Source organism: Lottia gigantea (genome assembly GCF_000327385.1).
Source record: "Lottia gigantea unplaced genomic scaffold LOTGIsca_19, whole genome shotgun sequence".
In the NCBI taxonomy this organism is placed as follows: Eukaryota; Metazoa; Mollusca; class Gastropoda; family Lottiidae; genus Lottia; species Lottia gigantea.
Window position 1 is genome coordinate 2,047,887 of NW_008708358.1, and position 27,784 is coordinate 2,075,670.

General features: G+C 36.5%; 4 protein-coding genes across 4 annotated transcripts; 2 read left to right on the plus strand and 2 right to left on the minus strand.

Annotated features, from left to right (window-relative positions):
* Positions 1-1,423: 1,423 nt before the first annotated feature.
* LOTGIDRAFT_231410 (hypothetical protein) lies at positions 1,424-4,226 on the minus strand (the record flags this gene model as incomplete). Its single annotated transcript, XM_009052793.1, has 4 exons — positions 1,424-2,220; positions 2,832-2,957; positions 3,296-3,454; positions 4,211-4,226. 4 exons carry the CDS (start codon positions 4,224-4,226, stop codon positions 1,925-1,927), a joined length of 597 nt encoding a protein of 198 aa, XP_009051041.1. The 3' UTR covers positions 1,424-1,924.
* Positions 4,227-4,796: 570 nt separating this feature from the next.
* Positions 4,797-5,995, plus strand: LOTGIDRAFT_159149 (hypothetical protein; the record flags this gene model as incomplete). Its single annotated transcript, XM_009052794.1, has 3 exons — positions 4,797-4,869; positions 5,241-5,423; positions 5,901-5,995. The coding sequence occupies 3 exons, from the start codon at positions 4,797-4,799 to the stop codon at positions 5,993-5,995; spliced, it is 351 nt and encodes a 116-aa protein (XP_009051042.1).
* Positions 5,996-10,185: 4,190 nt separating this feature from the next.
* On the minus strand, positions 10,186-12,220 carry LOTGIDRAFT_114607 (hypothetical protein; the record flags this gene model as incomplete). Its single annotated transcript, XM_009052795.1, has 5 exons — positions 10,186-10,376; positions 10,761-10,848; positions 11,123-11,238; positions 11,606-11,861; positions 12,056-12,220. Coding segments are annotated over 5 exons (816 nt in total), but the record flags the coding sequence as incomplete, so codon positions are not given.
* Positions 12,221-19,207: 6,987 nt separating this feature from the next.
* On the plus strand, positions 19,208-27,227 carry LOTGIDRAFT_231412 (hypothetical protein; the record flags this gene model as incomplete). The annotated part of the gene is made up of 12 exons (XM_009052796.1): positions 19,208-19,260; positions 19,646-19,695; positions 21,307-21,471; positions 21,911-21,994; positions 22,183-22,281; positions 22,747-22,840; positions 23,535-23,693; positions 24,265-24,473; positions 24,872-24,997; positions 25,520-25,624; positions 26,069-26,203; positions 26,586-27,227. 12 exons carry the CDS (start codon positions 19,208-19,210, stop codon positions 26,942-26,944), a joined length of 1,638 nt encoding a protein of 545 aa, XP_009051044.1. The 3' UTR covers positions 26,945-27,227.
* Between the last annotated feature and the right edge of the window lie 557 nt (positions 27,228-27,784).

Below are 27,784 nucleotides of genomic sequence, written 5' to 3' on the forward strand. Positions count from 1 at the left end.
ATTAGCGTGTGTGAAAACCTTTTTTTCTTGACCTCATTTGCACATTGCGACGAGAAATGTTGAAAATGATATGTTTAAAATGATAATACCAAAATGATATGTAGAAAATGTTATGTTTGAAATGATAATACCAAAATGATATGTAAACGTGTAATTAGTGAGGAAATGACAAAACACATTTGTTTTATCACAATCTACTAAAGCAATATGACAAAGTTGACGGTATCATAATAAGTATTAGACAATTTAACAGAGCATCTTATTTTGACCCAAAAACCCTTCCATAGTTTTTTCAGTGTATATTAAATGCTAATATAACATACGTCCATGTATTTTGTTTTAAGATTGTGTAGATATCGCCACTTTCGCAGAGTTTAAATACCTTAGTGTAACTTCTTTGGTTTAATGTGTGATACTGATGATATTAAATCAATTTTCAGGTCCTCTTAATCGACATGCCTTGTTTGATGAGGTTAAAGTTGATACTCTGGTAAAAAGACACGCCACTCTTGATGGTGGTGATGATGGTGATTCTGCTGGTAATGATAAGATGATGAAAAGACATGCTTCTCTTGATGACGGTGATGATTATGATTCTGCTGATAATGATAAGCTGATGAAATGACACGCTTCTCTTGATGGTGGTGATAATGATTCTGCTGATAATGATAAGCTGGTAAAAAGACACGCCACTCTTGATGATGGTGATGATGGTGATGATGATGATTCTGCTGATAATGATAAGATGATGAAATGACACGCTTCTCTTGATGACGGTGATGATTATGATTCTGCTGATAATGATAAGTTGATGAAATGACACGCTTCTCTTGATGATGGTGATGATGATGATGATGACGATGATAAGCTGGTAAAAAGACATGCTTCTCTTGATGATGGTGATGATGATGATTCTGCTGATAATGATAAGCTGGTAAAAAGACACGCTTCTCTTGATGATGGTGATGATGATGATGATGATGACGATGATAAGCTGGTAAAAAGACACGCTTCTCTTGATGATGGTGATGATGATGATGATGATAATGATAAGCTGGTAAAAAGACATGCTTCTCTTGATGATGGTGATGATGATGATTCTGCTGATAATGATAAGCTGGTAAAAAGACACGCTTCTCTTGATGATGGTGATGATGATGATGATGATGACGATGATAAGCTGGTAAAAAGACACGCTTCTCTTGATGATGGTGATGATGATGATGATGACGATGATAAGCTGGTAAAAAGACATGCTTCTCTTGATGATGGTGATGATGATGATTCTGCTGATAATGATAAGCTGGTAAAAAGACATGCCTTTGATATCTGAACGACATACCATGATTATGATGCTGACATTCAATAAATGCTTTTTTAATTATGTAATTGTAATCATCCGAATGAATATAAAAATCTCAGTGAGCTTTGTTTTTGTTTAATATTCTGATTTTAATAAAGATACAATCATTGCTGATACACGGCCATAACGTAATGATGGCAAATGACATGTCACTTTGAAACAGCGAAGAAACATTGGAATTGTTTTTCTTTTCTATTACGTTTTTATAAATCTATCTAGCCCCCACTTTGCCTATTCGTACTTGAATTAACAACTGCCTTATAATAAAGCTCGCCTTGCCTGTTTTACCAAGCTTTTTTTACTTTGGATCGCAAATGTCCATGATACAGTTTAATATACCTTTATATTGAAAGGTTTGAGGTATAGCTAATGACAAAATATCTTGAAAATCAGACTATTGTTGAAAAAAATATATAAACTTGAAGTTCGTAGATTAAGGAGTTCTCGGCCAATAGACATATATATATATACAAAATATGATATATTGTTAAACAGGGGGAAGCTTTAGTTACAATTCCTGCTTTTATAAAGCTGAAACACACCTTCCTTCAATCAATATCATCAAGACAATAATCTCTGTCTTTCGTCGTTTAATCCTTTATTGAATTTCTTTTGTAAGAGTCTTTGTTGCTGAGAGATCTGCGCTCGTCTTGAAGCATCCCGAACACTGCTGATCGCAGCAACGTCTTCAGGATCTTGTAAATCTATTCCTTTATACCATACACTGGATTTATAATCCTTGTTACAACGATACGGGGCTCTAGCCAAGAAATGAGTGAATGTTTGAAAACGGTGTACGAATACACACAGGAATTGTATGACAAAGATTACGCTGAATATTACAAGGATTACCAAACCTGAAACAGAACGTATATCAATGCATGTAATATTACAAACCTTAGATACAATATCATCATTTCCTTTTCTCTTTTGGCGGTTGACTCCATGCCATCCATGATCTGACACAATTGTCTGTACCTTAAGTTCAAGAGCATTTCATATTCAATCAATGATGTACAATAAAATGTTTCTTGATGTTTTATTTCCAGTTGCCATCAATGATCTGAAGAAATTGTTCTGTCTCTCATATCAAAGGTGATTTCATAATCAACCAGTCAAATGCTCTCAAATATTTCGTGTCATTTGCTATTCATGATCTGACGAAATGCCTATGCATAAACGATAAACCAATCCAATGCTCTGCTCCTAACAATATGCGAGAGATTCTGTGATATTAATTATCATGTAGTTTTATAGCACAATGAGTCACTCAATAGCCATACCCAGTTGCGTATGGTTGTGAATAAAAAATAGTGGTCTTTACTTTCGAACGCAACTCCCATGCAACTGAGTTGTGATGGCCACTTTCATTATTCGCAACCAAACGTAACTGGTAATTGTTTGGTGTGCCGGCACTTGTAGCTTTTAAGCAAAATGGGCCATAGTGTTACCGACACTGATAACTTACTAAGTGGATTGGCTCCAAAGACGGTTAATTCTGCCTGTGATGCTAGGGTTGTGATCGTTATTAACCATAATGTATTCGATATAGCCATAATCATCAACCAATACAACCGTAAATTGTTCAGGTTATCTGAAATAAAAACATAACAATCTAGAATTCAATTGAGCTCATCTCCTGCTGCCGAAATGTCTTTCGAATAGGCGTATACCCCAGTCATGACAGCAAGATTTGGTAAAGGGTATAAGCTTGATCGTATAACTACAATGGTGAGGGAATATTTCACATTAACTCAATGAGGCCATAGGACATTCATCTTCATAATGTCAAGCTATGACGAACTGTGTCTAATATCTCTGATGAATTCATATTGGAGTCAAGGTATAAGGCGATGGTCGTAATAGCTTGATATTGTGAAGATGTGGGACATCAAGATGCTGAACGTATCAGCAAAGTCAGCGAATTTTTACCTTTTAATTCAGATTCTATACTGAAAGCGCCAGAATCTGGTGTTAAACAATGGTCTATAAGCTCATTCCAGAAAGTGATTTCCTCAGCATTGGCTTGTCCTAAATGATGGGTATACGTATCTTCTATTAGTTCTTTCACATCTTTGGCACGCCTCTCGACTGAAAAGATCAAATTATTGAATCGGAATGAAGGACTCAGTCCTACCTTTTTGCTCTAGATTGCGCTATTGCATGAAGTGTGCACTAAGTGAAATTTTGTCAGTAAGTATTAGCCCACTCGTTTTTTCTTTATCCCAACTGTCGATAAACGTGTATAGTCTAAAATATTTGATAGTATGTACAGACCCATAGCCAGACAAGGTTTTCACTTAAACAAGTGGGGTTTTTGCCAAATTGGTTCTACAAATCAATTTAGTACATGTTGTTACAGAGCAACATAACCGTCGGGCTGAAAATGATAGTTTTGTTGTTTGTTCTGTGTTTTATCTGTTTATTAGTTGCAATGCACCCGTTTCAGAGTGGCTAGATCGTCTGTAAGAAGCCAAATCAACTACAGAAAGAATGGAATCCAAAGGAAAAAAATGTAACGTAGTACTGTCATTGTCATCGTGTCATAACCAAGCACTTGGCGAACTGTCAGAATAACGTGGCATGACACAACTTATCAGCAGTGAACTCTCTCCTTATCTTATCATGTAAAAATATCTATATAGGCAGACTGAAAGCTAGGTTATTCTTCAAGTGGATTGTCATCATTCGAAACAAGTTAGTAGCTTTTACTTATAGTTTCAGTTCTCAGCATAGTCTTAACTTTCAGAACCTGGATATTTTTTTTTCAGAATTATTGAGTACAAATAATGTAAGTATAGGGATAGCGTTTTCAGTTTACCAGCATAAGGTATTAACTTCAGCTACCCGTATAACTTTTCATGATTAAAATCAGACGACAAGTTTGTCATGTGCAATCCATATAACCCTATCATGGATAGTTTATTAACTTTAAATTCAGCTAATCCTATCACATTTAAGAGTTAAGAATCGACAACCGTTGCTGCCTAACAAAGTGTCGTTATAAATTTTGTTATTAATATCTTTGTTACAGAATGATCCGATTTGTGGTTTTCGCTGTTTTCCTCCATTTAGCAATTTGGTTAGTATAATTTAGGACCACTATAGGCGATTAACGGATTATTTATGGATTTGTGACACCAATTAAGACTACTGATGGATATATATAGTGGATCAGCTACCATAGGGACTGGTTGAACCCTAGTTCACGTGCCAAAAATCGTTCACCAATAGGCATTAAATTGATTTACATAAGGGTCTCAGAGTGCAGTAGAGCATGTGTTAAAACAAAATTTCCCGGAGGAAGGATCCCAAGCTATTTAAGTCCACGCCCTCCTACCCTACCCCTACCACTCATCTAGTTACGATATATACTCTATAATATAGATTACATTGTAGTGATACCCAAATATGGCACAATGTCTTCAATAGTATGGATGGTGATCAAGACCAGATTGTTACACAAGCTGAGTTCGATACTGTTATTGTATCGGTTGACGTCAACGGTGAGTTGAAGTGATAGGGGTTTAGAACTCACATCTGACCGACTTTCGGGAGCACTGGCTATCACATTTTTGGGTGATGATCGTTCCAAACTCATACAGCTAAAATTCAATACGCCAAGTTACGACGAGATGAGACATCGTTTTTTGTTTTTTTGTTTTCAGAAATATAGATAGAAAAATTCAGATTTAAGAAAATGTGATCAGTGGCTAGGTATAGTGACATGCCCTAGACCTCCCCCACCACCCGCACAATCAAAATTGAAGCTGACCCGGCTATTGAGCCTCACTGTCATATTTCATATTATTGGATTCTTAAAAAACTAAAGCCAGCAAGAAATAATCTGTTTATCATTCCAATGATGTTATTTCAGGGGATGGTAAAGTACCGGAAGCAGAATTCCTAATGGTGTTCCATCAAGCCACGGGAGGTAACCACCATCAAGCAGCAACAGATAAAGCAGGACATAACATTTTCACAAAGGGTGACCACGATAACGACGGCTCTCTAACAATCCCCGAATTAAAAAGTATTTTCTCTGCCTTTGACTACGATGGTAAGTTAGAAATGAATAGCTCACATTAAGCCAAAGCTCACAACCTTGTAATCTCCACAAAATATCTACACTTACGACAAATTCTTATCGTAAATTTTTTTGTGGAACGAGGGCCTGGTACCTTGTAGCCTAGTAGCCTAGCATGACATATCTGGCCTTACCCAGTTCCCCTAACGTGATATAGAGTTTGGACTTTTCCAAGCTAACAAAATTGTAAATCTATCTCTTACACTCTAGACATCTCTATCTTAAACTGAAAACGAGGTGTCAAGAATTCAATATAACAGATTGTACGAATTGTATTCGAATTGTTAGTGATATGAATAGATTTTCCAAGTGGCTTCTAATTTACCCTTTGAACATCGTGTCCAAACCACACCCCCATTCGTCAAAACCCATATTCGTGATACGATGCCCTTTGATGTACTATTTGGTTCCATAATTGTTCTAAATATTAGAATGATATTATTATTTCAGGGAATGGAAAAGCCACCGCTGATGAATTCAAGAAATTCTGGTCAAGTGTAAGTAAAGCCATCTTTGAGTATTTCAAACCTTACACCCCTTTCTAAATTGTGTCGTTTTCAGTGACCATATATGCTGGATTTTGGTAGGCCAACTCACTTCTTAAAAGAAGTCTTAAAATCAACCCTTGTCTTAAGTATTGTATTTCTCAATGTAACTTGCATAACTATTACTAAAGTTTATGGTTTTTTAGAAACTGCTCCTTTCGGTTAATCACATTAGAGTGTAAAATGCTAACTGTAGTGCTAAGTATATCTTTAAGTGATAAATGGAATGTCCTTTTCAGATTCACTCCCACGAAGCAGGACATCCACACACTGGTTGAATAAGCTACCATAGATAACTTTCATGACAGGTATAGACCATAATGGTGTAAATTGATTAAAGATTAAAATGTTAAATTTTACTAGTACCTTCTGTTGGGTTCCGTAACCTTGGAATAGCATACAGTAATCTCTTAATATGACCTAGAAAATATACAGCGCACTTTCTCAGACAACATCAAAGATAATCTTGCGTTAAGCCGAGTTTCTACCTTGGTTTGCTTCTTGAATTGAGTATATCTCCTCTTAGGGTTTGTATCTGAAGGCAATCGAAGTAAGCAAGTGCGCAACAATTACAAAAGCATACATTTCGGATGATCATTAAGATGGACCGCGGAACATTATACAGTCACTGCAAAATCTGACAATCGGCCAGTTGCAAATGAGGATTATACTTGCAACACATTCAAAAGCTTAGTAAGTGAAGTCACCCAACCGAGAACCATAAATCTCTAAGAACCATAAATCTCTGAAAACCATAATCTATGAGAACCATAATCTCTGAGAACTATAATCTCTGAGAACTATAATCTCTGAGAACTATAATTATAAATCTCTGAGAACCTTTGATCTTTTAGAACCATAAATCACAGAAAAATAAGATGAAATGCGGTTTGACTGATTGAAGAATGGAGTTCAACATAAGATATTACTGCTCATGGTTGATCAACATATTCGTCACAGATCAACACCCAAATCTTCAGAGCCACCCCCACCTCCGATTACAAAACCGTGACCTACCTTTCTTCGTGATACCAAGTTGTTCTATAACGTCTTGTTCACTGTAGGATTTCAGTATTTTCAAATTAGAGACTTCTATAATAACACTGCTTTCAAAGTTTGTTTTGTACATTTCTAAACCAATACCATCTAGCCAGTCATTAACACTGTCCTGGAGTAAAACACAAAACAATGGGTCTCCATTAAAATAGTATAGAGGTTTTCTAAACGTTATATATATCTGGAGTCTATCTAGAGCACTTATAGTTTCGATTTGCATCACTTCAATCTGGTCCCGGAAAATATCAGTGTTTTAGACAGATACCCGACCAACTGTTGAATATTGACGGCAACTGCGTTTTTTCAACCTGGCGCGTTTTATTCGAAATGATCATTCTGGAGAAGTTGACCCGATCCCTACTAATGTAACCTTGGTATAACCTTAATAAAATACATATTCTTTCTCAATGCTACTTACCGGTACATGATACTCCACCTCGAACGTTGGCAGCAGTTTAATCTTATCTAATATATACTGAATATGTGATTTATTCTCCAATCCCATATTTTTCAAATCTTTTTTATTCATGGCAAAAATGAACATAGTGTTGTCGAAGCCATTTTCTTTAAATGTCCGTAAATATGTACTCTGAAAACGGAATGACATTTGTATCAACTCGAAGGCAAGCGTAGATTATAAAATATCGATATTGATATAGGTAGTGACAAGTGAGCAAATAAAATGGACTTGTTTGGGAGGAATATTGGTGGTCGCGAGGCATTAAAATTTAACTTTTTGGAGTTATTTTGCGTATTTTGAATATTTTGATATTGGCCTACATTTCGCAGGTATTAAAGAACGTGGGGAGATACTTACCCTTAATTCTTCAGGAAGCCACTCTTCAACGGGAACCGGAAGAGTTTTGCCACATGACTCGTCTTTCGACTTCATCACTTCCGGTTTCAGATCTGCTGCTCGCAGAGATTCTTTACCAAAATTATAAAAATTAATGTTTCATTTAATATCAATATGTTAAAAGATAAATCAGCTGACATACAATAGACTGTACATCTAGTTTTAATGCTTATGCTGGACGACATTTGCCACAAAATAATAATCAACTTTCAAACACAGATCAATAAGATGGAATCAATTTTCTTTTGAAAAACTCTAAGGATCTACAATAGAGGACAAGACAAAGTTTCTAGCAATTTCCAAAATCATAATTTTATTGTACAATGTAATTACTTGAACAGATAATGAAAATATTTTCGCAAAACCATTGAAAGCCAGCGTAAACTTGTGAAGATATTTCTGGGATAATTATATAAAAACAACGAAATCGAACAGGAAACCCAATTAAAACTTCATAAGGTTATAAAACCTTTAAAAATAGAAAACACCTGCCTGGTATTTGACATAATAACCTTTTCTATCAGTTAGCGACTGGAAATCTTGGTAAAAAAAAAAATCACGACATCTTTACGAAGAAAGAAAAAAACAATGATTTCACAACTTAGGTTCACGAGGTTCCTTATAACATCAAGCTTGCCCTTGGTCATTGACAATCCATTGATTATCCATACCCATTTACAACTGGGTCGACTGGAATAATGAGGAAAAAAACTTTCACACGATCGAGCTTAGAACCACGACCACCATTAATTTTGTACCTAGACAATGACGTCATATAAAGTTTTCGACGCTCTAACCGACTGCGCTACATAACCACTCAAAACATATTTGGCAACTAAGGTAGTCTTGAATTGCTGAAGAATATACTATTTTCTAACGCAGCAAAGCAGGCCGCACTGCACATCCTTTACCTGTTGGCGTTTGCTGACTGGTCGAAGGTTGTGAGACGTTTAAAGTTTCCTCAATAATTTTATCTAAACCGGAAGTAACCGTATTTGTCGTCATGTCGTCGGTTTTATCAACACCAAGTTTGGTTTTGAAACAGCAACTGGAAGCAAAGAAAAAGGTGTAAAGTCGTCTAAATATTTTCCTTTTTGCGCTGATATACGCAGTGGATAAAACATTGCTAATGAACCGTGTTAACCACCGTGTTGCAGTGGCGGAGCCAGGTTTACGTCCGAGGAGGGGGCTCCGCCACTGCCGTGTTGTTCCGATTCGCAGATAGTGCACATCAATTCGTAGCCACTTCAATGACATCTTGAAAAGTAAATCTTCAACTTTCAAATACGCCTTCAAGTTATCAGACCGATTTTCAGATAATTTGTTATGTCCAATTTGCTTCGCTAAGAAACGGCATCGTATAGCAATGGTGGATTTTTTAATTGTTCAAAACCCCCCATCACTCCTTATTGAACAAGAAGTGGAATATAGAATTTACCATTTATTTTCCTCTGCCATATATCATATTTCTTGATTGACAATATATCAGTCAAAATAACTTAATGTCGGATCCTTGACATCTTGACAATATCAAGCTATTACGAACTGCTTGTAACACCTTGACTTGATACAATCACTGCATTTATTGTAGCCAAGGTATTAGACGAAGTTCGTAATAGGTTTATATTGGGGCCTTGAGAGATGGCGATGTAACATAAGTAGTTTTGACAGAAATAAGGGTTCCTTTATCATACTTACAAACATAATATTTTCCAGAATTTGGAAAAAGAAACAATCCAAGGTACTTGTGGTTTCGGTGTGGTGAAAACTTTCTCTTCTCTTGTTCCTGGAATTTTACAGAATTAGACAGTAAGTCTCAAATCCGTGTTTGAAGAGAACCAAATAATCTACCCAAAGCTGTGTCGACCACATACCACACCCCCCTCAAACAAACATAATCAAAAGCGATTTTTAAGCAATCTGGACACATTTGGAACCATATATATCGGACAGCCAGTAGGTGATCATATAGACCAGAAGTTTTCAACCTTTTTTTCTCTATTATCTAATTCAGGATCGTTAGTCGATTGCATTTCCCCCTTTCTCCCCGAATTGTCTTTTTCACGTTGGATAATATATTCATACTGAAAAGAACAACTTAAGTTATAATTGTCCAAAGAGATTACAAAGAGCTTTATTACCCCCAAACTATTTCAAAATTACCCCCATGTTGAAAACTTCTAATTTAAACAAACTGGTTTCCATATCTCATTAGAGTCTCTTTTCACACTATTCCTGGGTATACAGACAATGGTTAAAATGCTCGTTTGTAATCCCTTTAAGAATCCATACCCCAGCTGCGGTCTGTAATGTTACAAATGCTGTAAAGGATTAAGACTATAAACCCCGCCGGTAAACACAATAAATACCAACAACCACTCAATAGACAAAACGATTCTGTAGGGTGAAGTAAGGCCGTTGTGGTGAACAATCCGATCAGCAGCCCAAAAAACATTGTGGTTACTGATACTGGTATATTAATATCTAGGTTAGAGGTAGCTGGAAAGACAGAATGAAATGGTTTTTTTTTCAGGCACTTCGGCACATTTTAAGGAATAACTGACATATTTCCTTAACGGGACAGGTCATACTTTAGTCTCAGAAACAGGATTTTCTGAGCTTAGTCAATCAGTAATAGTGTTAACCGCTCACCGTCGACATTTTGTGTGTGGCCAGAATTATCCGCGTTTGAATGTTAAAACGAGGAATTGTCATGAAATTAAGCTCTTATCATTGGTAAAACAAATATTTTGAACACAAAAAAACATTTTTCAATCATTATTATCTTATTATTTAGTTTATAAATTTTCTATCAGTACATACGTGGCTCTGTAGTTGGCTTTACGGCGCCACCATTCAAGTCCTGTGCGATCTGTATAGTAGTCCCTACAACCACCGCACACATTATAACCGCATAGAAAAACGTCAGGATTTTGGCAATCTGCAAAACACAGGACTGGATATATTATATCCCAACCTCCAAATATCTAAATATTAACCCTGAATTCCAAAGCAAACCATAACAGACCAGACAGTTAACCGATCTTGGCTGGGACAGGCTAATGAAAACAGACGACATGCAGTGTACAATGAGGGACATTTGGCCAGAACAAGCCTACTCTTTCGAGGGATCTTTATAACGGGGTCCGATTCAAACGACTGAACGCCATATCCATGTCAGCACCTCCGACAAAAAAAGATGATAAGGTACTTACATTGAGTTGATAATTCTGCGGTGCATACAAACAAATTAATATATAGAATAAAGCAATCAGTAGTTGTATTATAATAGATACGAGGGAATTAATTCCCCAGGAGTATGACAAACCACCTGAAAAACCAACATTGAAAAACAATTTTGATCAATAAGTATTAACATTTGTCCAACTTTTCATCAACATACTCTGTCTACACCTTCCAAATTTCTCCAATATGTTAGAATGCGAAAAGACAGAAGGGAAGGGGTCAAGACCAGCATATGCCCACAACCGGCTTCCACAGTTTTCACCTTTCATGGATACAAAGAGAGGGAAAAAAGACGATATAGTCTAATGCCTCGCCTCTTCGTCTTCTCACTCTCTCACCTTTTCTATCGCATTCCTGTCATCTAGCTTTCTGGCTTTTTTCTGCACTTTCTCGCCCGGTTCTTTACGAGAAGACGAGAGTTGAAGTGAGTCGCCTCCCCAAAATCTACTTACCGGAGACCAGTAAAGCCACAGTACATGGTCCAATTAAAGTTGAAAGAAGTAAGAAACACTGATATAATAAAAACAGCACTGAAATTTGGTTATTAAACTTTCTTATCAAAGACCATTTGTTAATAATCAACATCATATTAGCAAGAGTTGAAACGATCCATCTTCTTCTCTGTTTAAAAAATTCATCGAATTGGTCTGGACAATTAGTGCTATTCTTTGCAGCAGCACAATATTCGATTCTCCAGCCACATTGTATCTAAAAGCAAAAGGCATATTTAATAGAAATGTAACGGAATGACCGCTTCGTCCTACTTTTCCTCTAAAACATACATCCCACTCAAGAGGACACACATGCTCATATTCATAAACGAATAATAGATCTAGGTCAGTGAGAATGTGTATGTGCAATTCACATGATCTGATTCATCAACAATAACAAAAAAATCCTACCAAAAGCGTACAAAGCCATCTATCTTCACCCATGTCCTTTATAAGAAAATCTTCAGCACATTCTACATTGGTAGCATATTTTGGTAGGACATCTCGTATAGCTTGACATCGGTATACGCTGAAACATCCAGGGGCACATAGCACAGATCCTAGCACATGTTCAGATGCCTACAATCATTGAAAATGCAGTTTTATTCAAAATATCTCAACCACTATACTTTATCTTTACAATGTCAAGCTATTACAAACTGCGTCTTATACATTGACTGCAATAGCCACCATTCTAGTATCATGGAAGTAAATACAGTGATTTGTGGAGAGGCCTGTAACCAATAATGATTACGATATTTTTGTCCTGGCTGTATTCGCTGGCCTACTATCCAATCAATTCGCTTTCCCTGATACAAGAAAGGTGGCTATCGCAGTCAAGGTACAAGACGAAGTTCGTATTAGCTTGACATTGTAAGGATGACTAAAGGAGATGCTTACAGATGCTTTGTTCATTCTGAAGTGCTGGGCCTATAAATCTGTTCCCCTTGCAAGAAAAATGCAGGCAACTACAATTGGTACAGAAAAGGCATAACTCTCAATAGGTTAGGTTCTATCAGATGAGAAAGCGTAGTAGTAGTAACTGTTTCAAGGATGCAAAATGGGAAATGAACCGAAAAAGTAAATTTGAAAATCTAACCTTTTGAAACCAATGACCAACGGCATAATCGAAGTTTTGATACCATGCCAAGGGTCCGTTTCCCATAGGATGAGTTCGAGCACAAACCGCACCTACACTGTCATCTCTGATCATCAGATCTAACAGGGCTTCCACCGAACTGGGGGTAAATTTAACGTCAGCGTCCGTCGTCAAAATATAACATTCTTCATGTGGGGCTGAAAAGACACGGAACGAAATAAATTGTCATGAGGAAATGATATGTACCTATCTGAATCGCAACTCATACATTATTGAAAAGTAACAGGTCGACAGAATAAAGGAGATAGATTTGAATTGAGTTCAGAGGCCACCCTGGTTCATTCCAGATTGAAATGATTGACAAAGCCATGAGTCACCTGAAATAGCTTACGCCATTTCCCCAGTACACTGCAAATGAAATGCATTAAGGAGCATCAGTACCAAACGGGATATATAGCTCCCCCAGTACACTGCATAAAGTGTATTTGGCCTGTGACGTCTGAGATGATGCCATAGTTTGCTTCACTATACGTAAAGCATACATTTATTGAGTTCAGTGGCATTTCCACTGAGGATACTGGAGAAGGAGGCTGGCGGTTTTACAGTGTTTCAAAGTGTCTTTCATAACATATAATATATTCAGTATTCAGAGTTGAATTTTTACCATAGTTTCTAAACTAAGTAAATTGAATTCTGATGAGTATCTGACGATATTAGTCGCTATAGAACTACATGTAGTTCTAAAAAACATACGTACCATCCTTGGTGAGAAAATCCAAAATGAAAGACATATACATGATTTGGCTCCATCTTTTCTTATTTTTAACCTTAAAAAGAAGTGTTGATGGCATGAGAGTCAGCCAGGTGTTTTCTGGGTTGATTCCTGCCTCAATAGAGAAATGAATGAATGAATACATGAATGAATAGATAGGCTAGTTATGACTGGTTGGAGGTTGAATAAATGAATAAATGGATATATGCCTCGTTAGAGGAATGAATGAATGAATGAATGAATAAATGACTGGTAGTGGAGGATACATTTAACGAGATTAAGCAAGAGAAATTAGATTAAATTTTTCATTTACCATTTCCTTTCATTTAGGATGCAATCAACGAGCAAACAAACAAATTATTCAACAAATATCGATAGGATGAATTGGAATGGAACTAACCTTCAAATTGTCCTTTAGATGGATATTAAAATACATCGATTTCATGCCACGCTCTTTAGGTAACTGCCAGCTCAGTTTCATACCATAGGGCGTCACCACTTTTGTGCCCGTCGCCGGATTTATTCCTTTAAGCAAAGAGAGGTTCAAAATTGCAGTGGTTTTTCCAGCTTTCTGGAAATGGGAGTACAAATAGGGGACAAACTGACTTGGTTCAGATTCCAAATGGGATGTTACCACATCAGGGGATGTCAGTTTGTAACTATATTGGGGGTTACCACATTAAAGAGTAGTTGCCACAATAGGAATGGTTGCCACAAAGGAGAAGTTTCAAATCTGCAATAGGGTTCGTAAACATAATGGGGATAGTAACCATAATAAGGGTTTTGACCACAATGGGGTTTGAAACGATAACCTCAAGAGCTGTTAATACAATTCCATTTGTTAACTCAATCGGGGTTATCCGTCTTAATTAGCCCATGAGCAGAAAAGTAGGACGTAAAACTCGATTCATTTCATTACAATAGGGGTGATACCACAATAGTACTATAGGGTTGTTACCACATTACGGGTTGATATTACAATGCGTCTCACCTAGTGTTTCTTTTAAAAGGATTATCAACTGTAAAGCATATTTGGATAAAGACGTATTGCTCAATCCCCCATCAAAGACAATGTGTGATTCATAAAATCTGCCGTCTATACGAGACGTGTTTATTCTATTTATAGATTTGAGGAGTTCTTTCATTTCCTCCGATGTCTGTAAAATAAAAATACAGTATGGCTGACAGGGTTTTAAACGAGTACAATGTCTGTTTCGCTGGAAATAAATTGATGGTGGATAAAAAATTGTCAAAATATAGTAAACTCTCAAAGTTATCGAAACAACAACAATATGTAAGTTTATCAACAACAACAAAAAAAAAAAAAAAAAAATGGTTATAATTGTTTTCTGTCCATTCTAAACACATACAAATCGATGTTTAAATATCAGTTACCAGGCTCAAAAGCATTTGATTGGTTGTAAAATTTAATGTCCTCAGATCATGGATGTTAAGTGTATGAACAGAAACAAAAACCCTCAACAAAACAAAACTTCTAGATCTGCATTTCATCAGATTGGGTGTTCCGTCTCAATTCAAAAAAATGCTTATCTATCCCTCCTCCACTCTCTTTCTCCTTGGAATGTAATTTTGGGGTTATTTTGATAAAGTGAAAGTAAAATAAATTTGACAGTACCTCGTGATACATAGTAGTACAGATATAAACACGTGGGTGTGGTTTAACATGGATACTTTCGGTTCCAGGATCTTCATCACAAATAAACTGGTCCTTTTTATTCACCAGTAACCATTGATCCAACATTACTCCATTGTAAGCAGGAACCCAGAATATCTAGAAGAAAAATACTTTCACTTTGTCCTTGCAATGTAATCACAATTAAGTTTAATAATCCAGACAAGTTCTTCCCACCTCTAAATATGCCTTTACATACGTAGCACAATTGAAATGAGGTTTCGGGGTTCTTACAAGACCTTGAATCTTGTAGAAAATGTTGAAATCGCTAAGATAATACCGACGTTATCACGGAAGTGAACAAACGACTTACTTAGATGACCGATAGTACTATGATGTAGCCCCCCCCCCCCCCTTTCCGACCTAATTGAAAACAGCAAATAAAATGATTAATTTAAGTAAATAACTTACATTTTCTTCTTTATCCAGCAAAATCTTTTCTTTTTTAAACAGTCCGATAGACACGAAGATAAAGCTGAGTACAAACAGTACAACGGTGCAGTACACAAGCGGTAATTGGTTATCCTTTAGACTGCAACCAACTGTCGATGCATCCTCAAGCAGTAGCTGGCAGCTTCGAGGTACCACCAATATAATTGGAACAACGATTAATGATGCCAATATCGGCTTAGCGAAAGCACCTCTTTTTATACAAGCATGGCAAGCGTAGAATCCTAGAAAAAATCCCACAATAGAAACCAGTATATTGCCTAATAAATACACCAGTTGTGTATCAAACGGTATAGCCCAGGCTTTTTTAAACTCTTCAAACATTGTATTAGAGAACACCAGTTCCGGGGGATAATTCTGGTTATCCACGAAATAGAACAGGAAACTAAATAAACACGTAAAACTTATTCTGAACAAATTTGACACCATACCTAGTTTCCAAAACGACGATTGTTCTGTCAACTTGTCAATATCCCGTTTTTGTTCCGCTGGTGTCGATGTTGACGGTGTATCACTGACAGTATCTTCGCTGACAAACCCAGATGAAGAAGCCCCATCGTTGCTATTTACCGCTGTACTAAACGACTGGTACGTCTGGTGGGGAATATCTTCTTTTTTTGGAATGCTGCTAAACAGCTTTTGTACACCATGCCAGAAACAATTGCTCCAAGAAATTGATAGACACAAACTTCCAGTCACAACGTGCCATATGTAAGTATAATTTTCTTCACTTTCCATAATCGCTAACACTGTTGTACAAACGCTTGCGGTCGTTGCTAACATTGCCCCTGAGAAGTATATAATCTTATAAAAACTGTTTATCTGTTGTCTGTTTTTGTAACATTTCCAAAGAGTTTGATAAGATGGCAAGAGAATCACCGAATTCAACAGCATTTGGCTGGTCAACAGCGAATAAAAACTAAATATCTTATATACAAATATACATAATCCACATGTTTCTAATCCAGTCGTTGTCAGCGCCTAGATTAAAAAATGAAAAATATTAAACACAGTGATTATTGTATACGTACTCATAGTAGTCTGTCAAAGATTACACGTTCGAGAAATATATTACCTCCGGTTGGTCATCCTGACTGTGTCAAGCTACCCTTTGGAAATGTAACGATTGGATTTAGACTGTTACAATTCTGGTTTCAATCGAACGGTTCGAAACGGGATATGTTACATTCAGATTGTACCCTTGTATTCCTACGTTTTTCGGCACAGGTGGTAACGTATTCTGAACTCTGATTCAAAGTGTTTTATTGAACATCCCCTTATTTCGAACTTTCCATTTGATCGGAAAGGGAAATAACTCATCCGTTAAAAAAAATCAATTTAAAAAATTTTTGGCATTAATATTTAATTTTGGCACTTACCTTAAATATTTGTACCTTGGTTGGCCATGGAACATCCTTTCTAAACCCCCCAATCCAAGATGTTCTTAAAAAACTGATCACGTTTGGACACAGGATGAGAAAAAACAACAAAATGAAACATCGAATATCTTGAATTCTTTCCTTGGAATTCAACTGCTTGGTAACAGCTAATCTTTTAGCCAAGGCAAAAACAAAATATTTTGAAGCTAAAATGTTCGCGAAGAGCAATGATCCAAATATAATGGTGGCAAATACTTTCAGAACTGGAACTATTCGGGAAGGTTTTTTCTTCACGTTAGCTTTAAACTCTAGTGCTGTGTCAATTTTCCATTTGCGATGAACTGTTAGTCGGCCTGTCTGTCCTGACGAGTTGGATGTGGTTTCAGTTCTGATAGTTTCCGAAACTGTTTCGTTGGTGGTAGATTCCGAGACTTCTTGATGCAGATGGAGGTCCCAATTAGTAATTTGACCGTCTTCAGTAGATGGCACGACCACATTTGACCCACCATCATCAGCTTTGGTAGATGTAGTATCACTGGTAGGCATGGTTTATCTTCAATCAGGATCTATTAAATTAAATTCAAAACAAACTAAAGTTTTCATGAAAACATCTGTTGGACAGTGGCTCCACTAGATGAGTGATGGCCCGTGGACTTGAAAGGGTTGTGACCCCTTTCCCGGTATTTTTTTAAACATTAGGGTTAGGAGACAGCGGACTTGGTTGAACCAGTCCCATTGAAGCTGAGCCACATGTAGATAGAGATTCTCGGACTACCTTATAGCCTGTGTGGGAAGAACAGGCGTTTTTTTTTACCTACTTATCGGTTCCAGTGCGCATTATAATTCCCATTATCAGCTATTTAGACAGTCCATCCTACCTGAATCACTGGCAAGTGGAAACAGGTTTGAAAATATATATACAAAGTGTACGAGTGAAAACTTCAAAATAAGAGCTAAAATGGTGCCCCAAAACAGACGAAATACTCGCTACTTGCTGAGCTATTTCCTGTAATGGGGCCGTAATGTAAAGCCTATATTATGTCCCTAATAAGTGTTTTAGATACTACTAGGCCATTGTACTTACTGTGTAAGAGAGTTAAAACAAACTAACTGCTACTTCCTTGTTATTTTGGTGAAATTTCCCAAATTACTCAAACTATCCTTTGATGTTACATTTCAGCTCCCCTTTCAACATTTCAACGCTTCAGAGATCCATCGATCCCATGACATTTACTAATATTACATACATAACGTACATTACAATTCAACACTGACAGAGTACAGATCACACTGGCGGCGATTAACCGAAATGCACCTCTCAATGTTTATAATCATTATTATTATTATTATTACGGGAAGGGCAAGTGTGTTTATATTCTATATAAACTTTATAAATGTTTTCTTTTGACGCAAGTACTGTTTGAAAAGTATGTTCTATTCACACGAAGACGGTGTGTATTTGGCTTGAGACACCCTAAATGCTTCAATAACTCACTAAATGGTTATTTCACGTGATTCGGTTTTATTATGTGCATTTGAATAGTCAAGTTGACGGGGAATTCCGGTCTAAATTTAACTCTAGTTAATCTCCTTAGTCTCGAATATCTACCCATAATATTGTGTGTTGATTAAACAGTAGACAGCTCTACCCCCCTCACTAACACAGGGGTTTTAAACCTAGGGTTAATTACCTCAAAGGGAGAAATTTTGAAATACATTGGGAGGTAATGAGTCGCTCTATTCGGTAAAGCTACATTTTCTGAGAAAATCATGAAGTAGTAAGGATTTAAAGGAAGGATACAATACAGTAGATCTGGGGTCTTGAAAGGGGCAATTGAAAGGAAAATATTGAAAACCCATGATCTAACATGTGATCCCAATATTTATGTTGTTACAATATTTTGTAATGTTTACTCCCACATCAAGTTCGTTGGTAAATCGAATTTTACTGATTATTTTACATTTAATGTAAAGTTACAAAAATTAATATTTATCAACGAAATCGTACTGTTTTGAAGCTTTTTAATTCAAATTTACTAAAAAAAAAAGAACTTAGATTTAAAAACTCTCAAATATCGATATGCCAATGAACTTGTGAAACAGTTATTTCAACACTACTTTGGTCATAACTGTACTGTTCAGCCAGTTTTAGAGAAGAAACCAAATAAATATGAAAGTTTTAATCAAGATACGTATAAATCAGACGACCAAGAGAAAGAAGAGGTAGGATATAAACTTCAACATTACAAAGTATACATGGTTCGAAACAGGTTCCCAAAGGAGATCCTTCAGTAGGGAATCGCAATATAAGATAGCTCTTTTATTTCATAAAATAGAAAAATAACATCACATTTCCTTACCCCGACATTTGTAGAGAGTATTAAAGCAAAATAAATTCATTTCGTTACATCACAGACAGTACAAAAAGCAAGTTTATTCAACCACTTCCAAAATTACCATGCATGATATCGCAAATATACATTCTGTATATGTATGTATTCTGGCTGAGGCTGCCGCCTCTGCCCAGTCTCGGGAGGCTGGCTCTGCCACTGTTTATATATCCATGTACAAGCTGTTTCACCTTGTTTATTTGTTTTTGTTTTTCCAGTGTTGTATCTATTAATTCATCTGTTATAGTTTGTTTGAATCTGTCTGTCTGTAAGTGTGCTTTGATTACCAAATTGAATCTGACGTACAGATTGTGACATAATAGCAGAGCATTCGGCAAGAGAAAGATTCATAGACACGCCACTGTCTCTGCATCTTCACAATGTCAAGCTATTCCAAACTTCGTCTTAAACCTTGACTGCAATAGCCAACTTTCTTGTATCACTCAATGCAGCTATTTGATTGAATTGTACACTAACGAATACAGCTAATCAGAGCTTTTAATAGAATAGACTTTAAAAGTTCGTAAATAGCTTGACATTGTGACATTTTTTTTTCTCCGCTAAACTGAATTTACCTTTGTTATTAAAGGAGTGAATTCTTGTGTTGATTAATATTAATTCAAAGATTTGTTATATTTGTACACTATCTATCGATTAGGCATGTAAAGCTCTCTAGCTTCATTGAATAACTAATCAGAAATGCAAGTTTAGGATAAAACTCAATTTGCATACTGTCTATCGCCTTATAAGGATGCTACATATCTGGCCATTTTAAGTAACCAATCAGAAGCGCAAATAATGATAAAGCTAAATTTACATACTATCTATCGCCTTATAAGGCATGTTAACTGTCTAGCCATACTAGATAACCAATCAAAATTGAGTATGAGTAATATGCTATTGATAGACAGTATATAAAGAGCTGTCTTGTGAAGGGCTACAGTATTACAGTTAGTATACGTTCACAATTCTGAACAACGCTGATCCCTTAACCGTAAGTTCATATAATTTTTAGTATTAACGTTGATTTTAAATTTATATCCAAAGACACCAGGGTTTTTTTTCAACTTAATGGTAGATCTTCTGAAATTGTCTTTTGGCTACAACCTGGCCTCGAACATGGAGACACAAGTAAGTCTACTGGGTTGATTTGGAAAAACAAAGACATTCTACTTTGACGCAACAAGATATGTATAGCGCCTAGAATTAACGATGACTGATTAAATAGTGGTCTGAAACTAGATTAGCTCATGCATTACGCATATCATCGCATACAACTTGCTATAATGTAATATCAAACAGTCCTATCTTCTGACCTCAAATGCCGATTGTCTCCCTTTACACTGTGACTATAACACTATAGCAGTATTTGTAATCTCTACGTTACCTCTATACATTACGAGGTTTCTCGGTGTAGCCAATTTTGTGAATAGGCATACAAGTGTAAGCTGAATATCAGCAACTATTGTCGTTCTATATCTGCGCAATGACTATCTGCACACCAAACTCGAAAGTGTAGTTAAACACAGATAATGCATCCTGTCTCCCGCAACATGAAGAATAAAACAATGACCAATCAAAAGCTCAAAGTCAAAGTCAGAGATACACATTGCCTATCGCCTTATAAGGTATATCATCTGTCTAGCGATATACAGATTAGCCAATCAAAAGCAAGGTTAAGACGCAAGTTGTCTAACGCCTTATAAAATATATCATCTGTCTAGCGATATACAGATTAGGCAATCAAAACCAATGTTAGAGACACAAGTTGTCTAAAGCCTAATAAGGTATATTCTCTTTCTAGCTGCAAAGACCAGCCGATTAAAACAACGACTGTTTCTTTATATTTTATGTTTTCACTGATATGTTTACATTTCAGCTGACAAAATGTTGGTGGAATATATGGACAAAATACCGTTATCATATACAAGTCAAGCTTTGGTATTGGCTGCCATAGTCGGCTATGTTACGTATAAGTTATTGAAAAAAAAACATAAGTTACCTCCGGGACCTCGTGGGTTACCCCTTGTTGGTAGTTTATTAAGTAAGTACTATTTATCTATCCATCCATTCATCTATTTATCTATTTATCTATTTATCTATTTATTTATCCATCCATCCATTTATTCACATCCATCCATTTATCCATCTATTTATCCATCCATTCATACATCTATTTATTTATCCATCCATCCGTCCAGCCATTCATCAACCCATCAATTCATCCATCTATTTATCCATCCATTCATTTATCTATCCATCCATCCATCTATTCATATCCATCTATACATCGATCTATTTATACATCTATTCATCCATCCATGAATCCATCCTTTAATCCATCTATTTATCCATCTATTCATCTATCTATTCAGCCTCCGATCAATCTATTTATCCATCCATCCATCTATTTATTCATCCAATCGTCCATCTATTCATTCATTCATACATTCATTTACTGTTTTGATATTTCCATACGCTAGCTATCATGGGATCGAAGATACCTATGTATAAGTTTATGTTTAATTTGAAGAAAGAATATGGACAAATCGTTACTGTTCAATTAGGTAAGCGAAGTTTGCTTTGTTCTTATTCCTTCGCACTCAAAAGCAAACAGAAAAAGTAACGGAACGGGAAATTGCAAAAGATCATGGATGATGAGTGTAATAATCCTCTGCAACGAAACATCAAGATTCGAATCATTGAGAATGAGAACACTTTGCTTCATGTTACCTATATTTGTTATTTTAACTAGGTCCTGTGAAAATGATTGTCCTTAATGGTCCCGATGTAGTAAAGGAAACCTTGATAAAGAAAGGACGCGACACATCTGGTAGAATGAAAACACATTCTAGTAAGATACTTTTTTGCTCGAAGGCTTTGTGCAAACATACGTTATCAATATTTATTTACCTAATATCTCTTCTTGAACATCAACGGAAACCTGTTTAATTAGAGACGATCCAGTACAAATAAGGTGACCAATTATTACCTTTTTATAGATGGCTTTTAAGACAAGGGCTCCCGCGGCACTATGGTTAGAGTTGGGGATCAACGACAATTTTGAAAATTTGAACTTGAAATGATGCATTCTGAAGTAAATGTGAATAAATATGTAACAGTTATTTCGGTAATAAATCTAGGCATTCAGAAAACTGGCCAAATAATTGGACGCTTAAGATCATCCATTCCCTTCTTTTCATATATATTTCATTTTGTTACATGGTTGGTTCTGTGTCAATCCTTTTTTGTTTTTTTCAAATAATTTACCCTGTCGTTTTGTAGCGTATTTAAATTTATACCCTTTTTTTTTTGACAGTCCGGGTTCTTTCTGACAATTTTAAAAGTATCGTGGCAAGTGATGCTACTCCGACCTGGAAAATACAGAGGAAGCTAGCTCTTCAGGGAATGAGGTAGTTTAGTTTAGAATTATGTTATTTGACAATCCGGGGCAGTTACCGTAATCTGAATCTGTCACTTATCGGTAGCATTCGACAATCTACGACAGTTTCCGTAAAGCTAAAACTGCTGCTGATCGGTATAGCATTCGACAATCACGACAGTTTCCGTAAAGATGAAACTGTTGCTGATCGGTATAGCATTCGACAACCACGACAGTTTCCGTAAAGATGAATCTGTTGCTAATCGGTAGCATTCGACAACCTACGATAGTTTCCGTAAAGATGAATCTGTTGCTAATCAGCAGCATTCGAAAATTACGACAGTTTACGTAAAGTTGAATCTGTTGCTAATCGGTAGCATTCGACAATCTAAGACCGTTTCCGGAAAGCTGAATTTGCTGCTGATCGGTAGTAGAACTTTCACGGTATACCGTTTGGAATTCAGTCTCTTCAAAGGAACTGCAAGGACCGCTAACTCTGTATTAGAGACTGTTGTGAATGATCCCATTCGTATGCAGTCTTTTGGGCACAAATATTTTTAGAACAAGACAGTTCTTTTTGTTTTTTTAGGCACACTTTTATTCGGCACAATGCCATGTAAGCACACATTCATTTAGGGTACAGTTGTTGATGGGTCAATGAGGCAGGGCGTTGGGTTGCGCTAGGTTGAGACTCTAGTTGCTTTCAAAACCTTGTATCTTTACAGACAGTATTTATCGGGGAAAAATCTGGAAGAGAAACTGTTTGAGTCAACGACCAAAGTTATTCAATTGATGAAACAGAAAGTAGGAGAACCGACAGATATTACCAAATATATGAGTTTGGTTGTTTTCAATATGCTGCATGGAGTTTGTTTTAGTAAACGGTAGGAATATGCCAGGGAGCCTAATTTCAATTTTTGATTTGCAGACCATTAATTTTGTTCCGGCCCTGAGAAGTCACAGACGTCGTGTTATTATCGTTCTATGTCGGTGTAGGTTATATTGTGTCGAGTCAAAAAGTTGAGCACTCCGAATCTGAATATCTCAAACTTCTCACATATAGCTGGAATTTCTTTTTTAACAGAGCATTTCATTGGTTGAATTTCTAATGAACCAGAACAGTAGATGCATGATAATTTCGTCAGATCATTTGCAGTCCAATCAGATTGATATTCTGCTTTAAGTTGCGGGCACACGAACGGTCGGTGATATTTGTCGCCGACTAGATTCTTGTCAAGAGTCAGGAGACAAATGAAAAATGAATCTGAATGGATGATGATATAATAATCGGAGACAAATATCAAACTTTGATATTATAAATCCTGTCGGCAGCGCGATAATCTTGTCGTTTTACTCAAGACAAAAGTCGGCAACAAGACTGTTCGTGTGCCCGCACCCTTATTAAACTGAATCTGAAATTACATGACGATGAAGTATGTTCTTTTGATGCTTTAGGTTCGATTTGGAAGATGAATTGTTTATAAAACTATTGAATAATTTGGATAAATTTGGTGAAGAAATAAGTACTGGAGTGCTAGAAGATATAGTTCCACTGTTGAAATACTGGCCAACTAAACGTTTCCAACGAATTATTCACTATCACCACTCGAACGTCAACTTTATTCGATCAGAATTCGAAGCCCATAAAGAGAACTTTTCAGAAGGTACGTATAGGTGGAAGCATCATCTCCTTTACACGTCCGAAAGTATTGCCTATATTTCTACCGTATTTTACTAGAGCAGGTAAACCTCGTTTTATGATTCGGGATGATATTCAAGCGGTCACATTTATAAAATTTATAATTGGTCAATCAACAACAATTTTTTACTTTTTGTTTTGTCAATATGAACAAACACGAACCTCGTCAATGATATATGGGCAGCCACTGTGAAAATGAAAAAGGTCGCGTTTTTTGGTTATACTAATACTTATACTGAATCTTCCATTCTTCAAAGGGATACGGATAGCTGACATTAACAGATGAGAAAATTGAATATTTTTGTGAATATCTCTTAGTCTAATGTTTCCAAATTTACAAGCAAATTCTTTTTTTGCTTTCAGGAAACTTAAAAGATGTGACTGATTTTTTAATTCATGCTAGAAACCAGGAAGCACTAGAAGATCCTACAATAAAAACTTTAATCACCGACGAGCACTTGGTACATACAATATCGGATGTATTTGGAGGTTGGTCCAAGGATGGGGATTTCAACCCCGGGTTAATTTTTTGTAATTTGGGCGTAATGATGCTCTTTGTAGTCTATCATAAAATTTTGGGACAATTATTATTAATTCGTTCTATTCAGTCAGGCTATATTCTCCAACATAGAAAACATTGCAGAGAATAGGCCTACCGAAGAAAAATCACGAAATAGTTATGATTTATAAGGCTGGAAGGGGGTAATGCAAAAGCTCAAGGATCCTTAAAAGGAGCAATAGAAATAAAAAGATTGAAAACCTTTGGTCTTAAACGCGAATAGACGAGGTACGAAATGTGGGATTATCGATACAGAAGAAACCAGAAGATGTTTATCATGGTTGCTAGATCTTACCTTTACCAAACAGACTACTATCGCGGTATGTAAGGTCAACCATTATTTACCGGAACTATGTTGAGATTATGAAATTACTATATAACCATATATTAGGGGTATATGTACTTTGAAAAGACGATTCCCATGGGCCATTAAAGTGTGCCTTTTGTTTCAGCTGGAGTTGATACATCCAGACAATCCCTGACGTGGACCATCTACTTATTGGTGGAGAATCCCCGGGTACAGAAAGCTGCCCAGGATGAAATTGACAACGTTTTAAGTAAGTAAACAGTCTACCTAGCTCGTGCATATTTGCCTCGGCACTTTTCGACTTGGTAAACAAGGATGTGCTCTTCTTAATAATGTAGCACCGATTCTTTCCTTTCTAGATACAAGTGAGCCGCGATATTTCAGTGAGTTAGACGCCGTTTCGTTAACCGTGATGTTCTAGGTTCAATTTTTAGGTCGAGACGATACCCTTGTGTTTTTAAGCTCGGTTTCACCGTCTATCACCGATGCAGGTCGGAGGTGCTGAAACGATAAGATCACCATGTTGTTTAGATGGGATAATATACAGGCTGTATACGTGAAAGATTGAAATACAATAAGTGAAGTTGGAAATGATAGAGGGTGGGCGGTTGTCCTGTCAAATTTCCCATGGTGTTGCCCGTCTTCCATAACTCAACCAAATGCAGAAAGTAATTCTATTCCATTTCCTTTCTAGGTGTAGACCAGCAACCTACCTTACGTGATAGAGAAAGATTACCCTACACTGAAGCTGTTCTTCACGAGAGTTTAAGAATGCATTCACCAGCACCAATGGGTGTCCCTCACTGCACAACTGCCGATATCACTATAGGTATGTTACGTTTTCCCGTGTGATCAACTGTTACTAAAACGAAACCTTGTGGACAAGCCTTAGTACAATAATACAACCCGTAGAGAATATTCAAATTAACAAAATAGAATTGTATTTTACAACTTACCAGTAGTGATGATCATTTTATTACCATTTGGTCTCTGCTCAATCCTCTTGGCATTGATCGCTATTGAACCATCCTTACCAATAAGAGCGACGTGAATTACAGACACGACGTACGAGGCTCGCACGACGGCAATACGTCAACTTTCCTAATTGTTCCAGTCGATCCAGCTGCAAATGGCTACAGATAATCCAAGAAAGATCAAAGCCCAAACCTTTGTCTCAGAAAAAAGTTGAATTCTTTTTTATTTTCTTACAGGAGGATATGACATTCCTAAAGGTTCAACTCTGTTCACCAACTTCTGGGCGTTACAAATGGACCCGGAAGTATGGGGTGACCCGGAAGTGTTTAGACCTGAGCGATTCTTGGACGAAGATGGTAAACTTGCGCCAAAGAATGCATCATGGATGCCATTTTCAGCTGGGAGAAGAAACTGTCTAGGGGAGACAATCGCCAGACCAGAATTACACTTGATTCTGACCCTGTTGTTGAGAAACTTCAGCTTTAGTAAAGGAGAACATCCTGAGGGTAAACCATGGAGTATAGACCCAGCCAGTGAAGGTGGATTTCTGTCGAAGCCTCCCTCAAATTTTATAGTTGTGACCTCCAGGTCCTGAATTAGCCTCGTTTTTACGAGGGGTGGGTAGCAGAAACAGGGCCATTGCTTTATCCCCCTTTCCCTCTCACATTCAAAGTTTCTTTCTATTATACACAGTGAAAGATTTGCCTGTGAGCGCACCTTTACAAATTTGTGGCGCCTTACCCCATCCTTCAGTGAAAAAATCTACTTACACAAATTTTCAGTCCGAGAAATTTTGTCGGACGTTTTTTTCGTAGATAATTTCAATGATTATTGTTTCATGTTTTGTCGTTGATGGAATACAATGTTTTTACAAAGTTGTTTTCATAATGATATTTCTTGGGTGTTCTCCTTTAACACCAACCACTTTGGTCAGCTTTCAGCTCTAACAGATGACATGTATCAATTTTAATAAATATGACGTTTGGTTCGCCAACAGTAATATGGATTGCATACTTTATTTGGCGAAATATGCTAAGACAACGACTCGTATTTTCTAAGTTTTGTATGAATATATTCAGGTATGAATATATGTTGAAATAGTCTATTCAGCTAACGGTCAGATTAACCAATGTAAAACCAGAATGTGCATAGATAATTTTATTCATATTGTTGGCAATTTATACATTAGTAGCCTACAGATAGTTCAATTTATCATACACATGCAACGCCACAACGAAAATGACCCCGACACTCCTCTGATATAAAACATCTTATCCTGTCTACTTCTTACTCATTGCTGTAATTATTAATATAGTGAATAATACTAAAACTATAAAACATACATGTATTTATAACGATTCTATTTACTATCATAGATTGGGTGTGAAAACATATTTTACTACAAAAATACGAAATTAAAAAAAATCTTAAAATA